Source organism: Lytechinus pictus, chromosome 5 (genome assembly GCF_037042905.1).
Source record: "Lytechinus pictus isolate F3 Inbred chromosome 5, Lp3.0, whole genome shotgun sequence".
Classification (NCBI taxonomy): Eukaryota; Metazoa; Echinodermata; class Echinoidea; order Temnopleuroida; family Toxopneustidae; genus Lytechinus; species Lytechinus pictus.
Genome location: NC_087249.1, coordinates 46,716,109 through 46,725,361, shown reverse-complemented (window position 1 = coordinate 46,725,361; position 9,253 = coordinate 46,716,109). Strand labels below are relative to the sequence as shown.

Here is a 9,253-nt window from a genome sequence, read left to right as displayed (position 1 = left end):
AGTAGTACTGCATAATTCGAAAGGAATGTTTCTACAATCATAACAATACCTTAAGGCCCTGTCACGTCGTTCCATGCAAGCATTGCGGGTGATTCGGCGCAACTCACCCGCAACAAAGTTTTGAGCATGTTCACAAGTTTTCGGCGTGCAAATCAGACTTGCATGCGCTTCTGCGGGCAACTGCGTGTGAGTTACGTGCAAGATACTGTCAATTTGGGCGACCTGCAGGTAGCAGAAATAGTCACCTGCATATCTCACGCAACACTTGCATGGAAGGATGTGACAATGCCTTTATAATTCAATGTATATGTTAGTAACATCATTAGATCTTAGGCCAGCTAAGACAAATTCAGTAATATTGAGCAATGTATATAGATATATGCTAGCCAGTATCACCAATTCACAAGTATAGAATGACATACTGTACCAATCCTATTAGAATTCAATAGTAACAAAAGGGAAAACTGAGCATGAATGAGAAGTCTGCTTAGATAAGGAATTGTAATGATATACAGTGCGTCTCAGAAAAAAAGAAAACCAGGATTCCCAACCAATAGACCATAAGAACCCTATATTAAAGATATAATCTACAGTAAATTCAGAAAAAATGTCTACAAACTGATGATAATAATAAATAATCCCCTTTTACATAGCGCTTAATACACATCGGAACAGCGTCTCTAAGCTCTTTACAGATATATTATTACTTCGGTCATCGGATCCTGGCATGCCCGCATACAATGTATGCATCTTCTCCACTCCCTGGGGAGCATTCATAAAAGAGTTCATGTGCTAGGCATACAACATAGGCTTTTGCATCCTACCGGGTACCCATTAAACACCTGGGTGGAGAGTGGCAAATTGTGGATTGACGCCTTGCCAAAGGACGCAAGGCCATGGTGGGATTCAAACACATGACCCTCTGATTACAAGGCGAGAGTCAGAACCGCAACACCACGATGCTTCCATATGATCCTTATAAACCAATCGTTCCTGGTTTTCCAAGTAAACAAAACAGAACAGAAGTACTGCTCAAACATTAATACTGGTTTGGGCTTCAAAGGAAGTACTCACAAAATATAACGAACAGAAGAAAAAATAGTTTCAAGATCACACATATATAATCTTGTATATTTCATGGACATCTTGTATATATCTAAAAGTTGCGTGACACTTGTAACGTTCAGACAAGACTAGACATCTTGTTCTTTTAGAAGTAGTGCCACACATTTACTAGAATAAAATTCAGATATTTTAGGTAGTCTACCTTCAAAACTATCGTGACACGTTATAACCTTCGGCTAAATGTCATCTCACACCTTACGATTGGTCTGACTGTGACTAAATTTTTTGAATTAAACGTTGTAAAAATTTATGTGAATATTGATACGTGGAACATCTGACGGTTTGAAGTTGTAAAATCATCGTACAAATACTTATGTTAAAATCTGTGACGATGCTACTCTCCTAATACTAGAATAAAATTGAAAATCAGTCTTAATGTTGTGGACTGCCAGGTAAGTGCTATGTCATAGCAATCATACGATTGGCTACGATTAGAAACCAATTTGGTCTTTACTCCAAAATAATGGATTGTAATCTTTAAAAACTGCTATATTAGTATTCTTACGATTAATTTGAATCTCATTCACATTTTCAGAAAATAAGCAAAGTGCCATTTTGTTCCAAAATTGGATCGTGGACCAATCTAAGGTGTGCGGTGGCCTTAAGTCATGCCAGATGAGTTTCATACACCTTTACAGAGATTGCTGATAATCTCCTTGGATCGGACAGTATTTCCTTCAGTTAAAAATCAAATGAGTTTCATGCAACATTCCAAGTCACAATTGCTCGACTCACTGGTTGGCTCTTTGAACAGAAAATACCTGCTATTGTTGAAAATGATCAATGAATCGCACATAAGTTTCTTGCGATAGTCGATACCTACTATAGCAAGAACAAATTCATTTCTGGTTGCTGATTCCCTTCTTGGAGCGGAAAGTACTCGCAATAGTTGAAATTGAATACTAGTAATCACTCAAGAGAGTAAGAGCAAATTGCCACAAGTCTGCCCTTCAAACAGAAAGTACATGCTGTAATTCGATTGCAACTGAGTTCGGAGCAACACCCGGGATAGCAAGAATGAATCGACAGTTGGCCGCACTACTCCGCCCTCCAAGCGGACAATACCTGCTTCAGTAAAAGTTGGATCTACCAATAATTGCAAATAATTATGCAATCAATTACAAATACATGTCATGGAACATCCTGAAAGATAATGAGAACATTCAAACCTACTCGCTTTGTGGGAAACAAATCTATGCATTTTATGTTTAAAAGTACTTCAAATGGGTCCTTCATCAAATATCACAAACTTTATTTGCATATACTATATACAGCAGACATCGAAAATAGTTGGTAATTTGTGAATTCCCAAAAATATGTACATCTGAACCTCTTTATGTTCCGACCATGACACTGAAATTTCTATGCTTCAAATTGCCATGAGGCGAGCACAAAGAAAGTTTTATATCAGCCATATTTGCCAAAACTTTGAAAAATTTAACTTCATATTATCTGTTGTGTCAGAGGTACTACATGAGTACTACTGAGTACCAATGAAAACTTGGTGAGTTGCTCTTAATATTCTGGTGAAAATAATTTGAGTTGTAGTATTGAACGATCTCTGAATAAAAGCACTATAAATTGGCTTAACTTGTGTTTATACATGTAGACACTGGATAGGCAATACAGAGATTGTTTTCAGAATATGTGTAGGGGCTATTAAATATTTATGTATAAAAGTCTCAAAATTGCCAAAAAGTGAGTTAAATCTTTCTGTAGGTGTCATTGATTTAAACTAGATACCAAAATAACTATGACCATAATGCCCTTCTATTAGTAAAATGCAGCTCAGAGGCAAGAAGGCAGATACAATATTTGATTAAATATATGACACCTGTTGCATGTCAAAGGTGTGTGATATACATGTACATGTATCTACTTTCTAGTGTACATATTCACATGTAAGTGAAATTTTCATGACGGTATACACGTTCATACATGAATAATATCCGAGCACATATACAGTGAGTACATAATTATACACAAAACAAGCACACACACAAGGCTGTATTCAGTTTTAACAGTGTCTTCAATTAAAAAAATGATAATCCTCAGTTTCATTTTTGTTCCTTCTGGGATGCTCGGCATATCTTCAAAATTTAGAAATACTTTTCACTCTTCACCTACTCCAACTGAGCTTAACAACAAACCATACTTGCCAAAGCTATAGCTGTTTTTTTCTTCTTCTGATGCATGGCATAAGCATAATTATACAGAACAGAATACATGTACATTTCCTGACATACATGAAAAGTGGTCAAACACATATCCTTTTCCTCCTTTTTTTTGGACTTGCTGGATACTTGCAAGTAAGCGCATTACTAGTGATTAGGGGCCCTGTTTCATCTAACTCGTTATAACAACAAATTTGCAATAACAGTTAAAAGCTACTGAAATACTTCACCCTAATTGGCTGATGGTAAACCTGTTACAGAACTTATGCATTTGTTATTAACAAGTCTTTCTGGCACAGGACCCAAAGAATGGATGACCAGGGAGATGTACATGTAGGGAACAGTACATTCACACTATAGCAATTAAGAGAAAGAAATATGTATACCTAGATGTATGTTCAAAGGTTATATTCAAACCTCAAGTTTCCGTCACAGTGAAGATATATAGGATATGCCTGAATCAAAAAAGGTCTCTTGTCCTTTTTTCTTGGGGGGGGGGGGGGGAGAGCCTCACATCCCACTGAATTAAAAAAAGAATGTTGCCGAGTTTAGCTGCTAAGCTTGGTCATGCCATGTTGATGAGAGCCTCCAATTTATGCAGAGATATTCACAACCTAGCATATCAGCCGATTCATGATTTTGTGCGAGCTTCATTACGGTAGATTGTAGGGGCTTTGCGGACTGCATTCTCGTTTATGAAGCCCCAATGGACGTACCCATGACACTCTCTGCATGGATGAACAGGGGCAGCCTCGGCATTTCACAGCGTCTCGTTGCAATGCTGGATGCCCGCGCAGTAGTGCAGCATGAGGTTGGCCAGCGTCTGCATGCGTTCCTCGCTCTGAGCGAGGGCGCCCTCCAGCGCCTGCTTCTGCTTGCGGCGCCTGGACATCTGGACTTCCTTGGCGAGCTGGAGCTGGCGGTCCGCCTCCTCGTCGATCTCTGTCTGGAGCTTCTCAATCTGTGGAGGGTCATGGACAGAACAGAGGAGATGTTATAGAACATATCGGCAGGGGGGCGGTTTGCAATAACGTATTAAATTGTGACTAAAAATTGTACTCTAATCCCCCATTGAGTATAAATGCATCTCAACCTTGGTTAGATTACGCTCAAGGGATGTGCACTACAACAAATCAATCAATAAAATTATGCTTGAAGTTTTGTCAGACTTAACTTATCAATCTCAGCCCTGAGATGAGGCACATTATCTTGCAAGGCTTATGGCCTTCTCCACAATAGCAGATATGCCAACCAGATCAAGAACATTTCGGTATTTTAAAGGATAAAAATCAGTATTTTCACAGAAATACCATAGGACAACACATAAACTGAAACAATAGAAATCAGTAATTTGCATGAAACCACCTGAGTATTCTTTCTCATTTTTCAGTAATAATTACTGAAAACCAGTACTACTAGGCAGCTCTGCAAAAGCTAATGCCATGTTATGTTCTTAGTGGCTTTAAATTTTGTGACATCTCAAATTGATATATATTCATATCTTAAGTTTGGGTGCAAGTATAAGAAACCTACACATGCTCACTGGTATCCTCCTGCATATACGTTACTTAAAAATGTGTTGCTATGTCAGGTGAGTGTTTCATAAAGCTGTCTGTAACTTACACGCGACTTTACGATCAACTTCATGAGTGATGACTTGTGGTCTTGTGGTATTAAAATCATACACACAATATTTTCATCGGTGTTGATGTGGTTCCTAAGAAGCGCTCACCAGTCATTTGTAAAGTTGCTCGTAACTTACAAACAGCTTTATGAAACGCCGACCCGAACCGTTCACTTTTCCCATTACTTACCCTTGTGGGGGTCCATATTATCCCTGTTCCCTTTTAATTTTCTAAATAACATGATAACCCGGTTCTCCCTGCAGAAATAGTTGCAATCAAACGCAACTTGACTTTCAACCAATGAAATACGTGTAATAGGTACTTGCACTTGATTTTTTAGTTGCACGTAAATCCAACTTTTATTCTGTAACAAGCGTGACTTGAGTTAAAAACAAACGTACCATTGCCTCTAGTTTTTCTTTCCTCTCATGGACTGGAGAATTAATGAATAGCTCACGACCCATCTAAAAATACAAGAAATAAAGAAAAACAGTACGTATGAGATGTTAATTATCAAAATAAAGCATGACTGAACATTTCTTTGCGGCTAGAGGATACTGGATAATTTTATTGGTCCATGAATGCTTAGGTATACAAGGAAATTTAGCTTCCAATGGCTTTCAACATATCAAAATAAACCCTGGAAAACGATTTTAAAAATTACATACTGAAACATGTCTCATACCAACTGTCCACATGTATATTCTGAATGTAAACAAGTTTTCACAGATATAAGGGGGGGGGGGGAGGGGTGTTATTATCTTTGTAGTCAAAGAGTGGAATTCATAAAATCCTTTAATACTTGGATTGGAATTATGCAATAATTACTAATTACTGCTTTTAAACAATACTGCCCTACATGCACATGGAGGCATAACGAGCAGTAAGTAAGTAAGTATAATAATAATCTCTAACATTTATATACTGCTTAATAAAATGATTCAAATTGCTGCTTATATTACCTCAGAATAATGTCAGTTATATGGTTGATATATTCAAAGATAAAGTAACAAAACATAGTCAATTATGGTCAAATAGTGAAATATACCATATCAATAAGTAACAGTAATGAGGTCATTAGGGCCTAACTCAATTATATAAATATGAAAGCTACATTCATGTTATAATTTATTTTGGAATAAAAACGCAAATTAGTGCAGTACAAACCTCTCTGACCGCTGTCATGACCATCGCATCAGTATCATCCACTCTGTTTCCTTCAGCGACGTTCAACTGCCTCAGACGCCTCTTGAGCTTGCTCAGTCTCCTCACCATCGCCTCGACGTCCTCCTCCTCTTCATCCTCTTCCTCGGATTCGTGGGGCGAGGGAGCAGGGGACGGACTGGGGGATGGGTGGGGTGTGCCCCTGCGGCCGGCCGCGCCTGCCAGAGTCTGGGCGGCTGCCTCCAGCTGCCGAGTCTGGCTGAGTTCTCTGGTGGGGGAGGATTGGTCAGTACGGCGGGCTGCCCTGTTCCTAATAATACAAAATAGGGATACAGTTGAGCTTTGATAGCCACACCCTTCTTGTTCCTAGAATATGCAACTAGAGTGTATCCATTCTTGTATTCCTAAAGGATACGAAAGCCTATGTAGTATGCCTAGCAATTGAGTCTTGGAACTCTTGTTGGAATGCTCCCCAGGGAGTGGAGAAGGTGCATACATTGTATGCAGGCATACAAGGATCCAATGACCGGATTAATAATATATCTGTAAAGCGCTTAGAGACGTTCCGATGTGTTAAGCGCTATATAAGTGCGGAATATTATTATTACGTGAGAACAGGTATTGGTCAAGAAATATAAGTAGTAAATGACATACATGTAAATTTGAATTTTCTCTCAGACTGACCAATCAGATTACAGAATTCATGAGCACAGGCTCACTAGGGGATAAATACTAAAATTTTGTGTCAACAAAGTGCACACGATGAAGATCAAAGATGCCCATATATATCTTCTTTTTTATCTTTTATGTATTCCCCTCATGTATACAGCAGTTTATTACATCAGGGCTTCAGACTTGAAGAGTAAAATTGCTTTTATAAGCATAAGAGGTGTAATCTGTCTTGCCACATCTGAACACAATGAAAATGTAGCTGAGTTTATATCTAAAGCCAGGGGAGCGTTTCATCAATATTTCCACCAGACAAGTTGTCAGATCTGACAACTTTCCTTGATTCTGATTGGTTTAGAAGTGCTGTTACTACGGTAACTGTTGGATAAAACAGGACTTGTCAGATCAAGTCCTTTCATGAAATGCTCCCCAGGTTTACCTGTACATACAGTACAGGGCAATAATCTAATAAATCCTCATATTGAAGATCAAATGTGTAGCATGATGCCGCACTCAAATGCAAGTTATTGGCAGATCCAGGAGTTGAGGGCCCCTCTATATTTTACAGAATCATCCTTTGGACATATATATATTACTTTACATGTAGCTAAATCTATGAAAATCATCATTTGCGCCCCTTCTATTTAAAAATTTGATGTTTGCACCCCTTCATCAAAATCCTGCATCTTCCACTGCCCACCAAACACAAAGTGTTTTCTGAATGTAGAAAATTAATGACAAAAAAAAATAAACAGGCTAAAAATGTTTTGTGGTTTGCTACCAGCGAAAATTGATAAAAGATTAAAAACTAAATATATCATATTTTGTAAAAAAAAATATACCCAAGAAAAGAGTTTACACACAATTATTTCATAATATCATATCATTCTTTCCTAAATTTGTCAATTTATAGCTTTTTCTTTAAACTAAGCAAAGTTTTGAACATCATAATTTTCTTAAATCATAAAAAAACGATTATAGAGTTATGATCGATCAATAATTATTATCCAATTCCAATTAAACTTTAGTGTTATGCATGACTGATTTTTTTCCCCATTATTTTCAAATAAACCTTTTGTTGGAGTGGTTTTAACATATTGATATTTAAATCATCAACAATAATTCCAAATTCCTTGTTTTGCTGCAATTAAAAGAACAAACATCTTGCAGCATACGTGGCATTGTCTTACCTATCACACGGGATGCTGGCCTGCGTTTTCTCTGAACATTTCTTGTGGCATATCAGTTTACAAACAAGGCACTGCAGGGCATACTTTGTCCATACCTAAATCATACCAATGAGAGTAACATACCCACAATGCATTGCAAACATGCTCGTAATAGGTCACACATGCACATATTCTGGGTCACAAAGAGTTTAAAAGAAACCAGGGTTCCCAGCTTTTAAAGAAAACAAAATTCCCTGATTTTTCCCTGACAAAGTTTTAAAATTCCCTGATAATCATTTAAACCCAATCCCAGTTTCACATGACTTGTTTTCTTAATTGTTGCAGTGAATTACATGTACCTGTACCTTCAGTATAAAAATAATGTAAAACTAATTAGTACCATCATAACCAGTCATTCAATGGATGTTGTTTTGATATGCAACAACATATAACAGAGTCTGACTGACTACCTTGCTTTCAACTTTTGGGCTGATCAAAATTCCCTGATTTTTCCCTCATTTGAGGCATTTCCCCCTGATTTGAGTTATTTTTTAATCAAATTCCCCAATTTTTCCCTGACTTGAAAAAAGTAAAATATTTTTCCCTGATTTCCCTGATGGGCTGGGAACCCTGAAAAGGGGAACTTCACCCTGATGATAAGTTAGTTCTAATAAGAGTAGAAAATTCAGAGAACAATATTGGTGAGGTTTGATCAAATTCTGTCAAAGAATAAGGAAGTAATGAATTTTTAAAAAGTTTTTATTTCATGACAACACACAGACTAGCAGCTCCTCCATATGTCATGTGATATAAATATAAAAAAAGGAAATTTATTTAAAAAAATGAAAGTGATTTTATTTGTGTGGGGGATATATCATAAGACACATCATATCGTATCATATGCCTTTCTATAACAAACATATTTTATTGATAACGTTCCACTAAAAATGTGGATTTATGGAATTTATATGACATGAAACATGGAGGAGCTACTCGCATATGACGTCACAAATTAAACACTTACAAAATTCCTAACTGTTCCATCCCTTTAATCTAACAAACCAACTTATTGTCCGGGGGAATTTCCAATTTAATCTAACAAACCAACTTATTGTCCAGGTGAATTTCCCCTTTAAAGGAGAATGAAACTCTTGGAGCAAGTTAGCTTTTGTTAAAGCAGAAAAATCAAAGAATAAGATCAACAAAACTTTGAGTAAAATAGGACTAGCAATAAAAGAGTTATGAGCATTTGAATGTCGAGATCACTAATGCTATGGAGATCCTCCCATCGGCAATGCGACCAAGATCTGTGATGTCACACACGTAC

General features: G+C 37.2%; 1 protein-coding gene across 1 annotated transcript in view; it reads right to left on the bottom strand.

Moving 5' to 3' along the window:
* Positions 1–433: 433 nt before the first annotated feature.
* The window catches only part of LOC129261187 (PDZ domain-containing protein 8-like), a 32,926-nt gene continuing 24,106 nt past the window's right edge, over positions 434–9,253 (bottom strand). Inside the window, exons 14-17 of the mRNA XM_054899249.2 lie at positions 7,948–8,042; positions 6,092–6,398; positions 5,326–5,388; positions 434–4,260 (exon numbers count right to left, since the gene is read on the bottom strand). Coding sequence (XP_054755224.2) covers positions 4,060–4,260; positions 5,326–5,388; positions 6,092–6,398; positions 7,948–8,042 — 666 coding nt within the window. The 3' untranslated portion in view covers positions 434–4,059. The remainder of the gene's footprint in view (positions 4,261–5,325; positions 5,389–6,091; positions 6,399–7,947; positions 8,043–9,253) is intronic.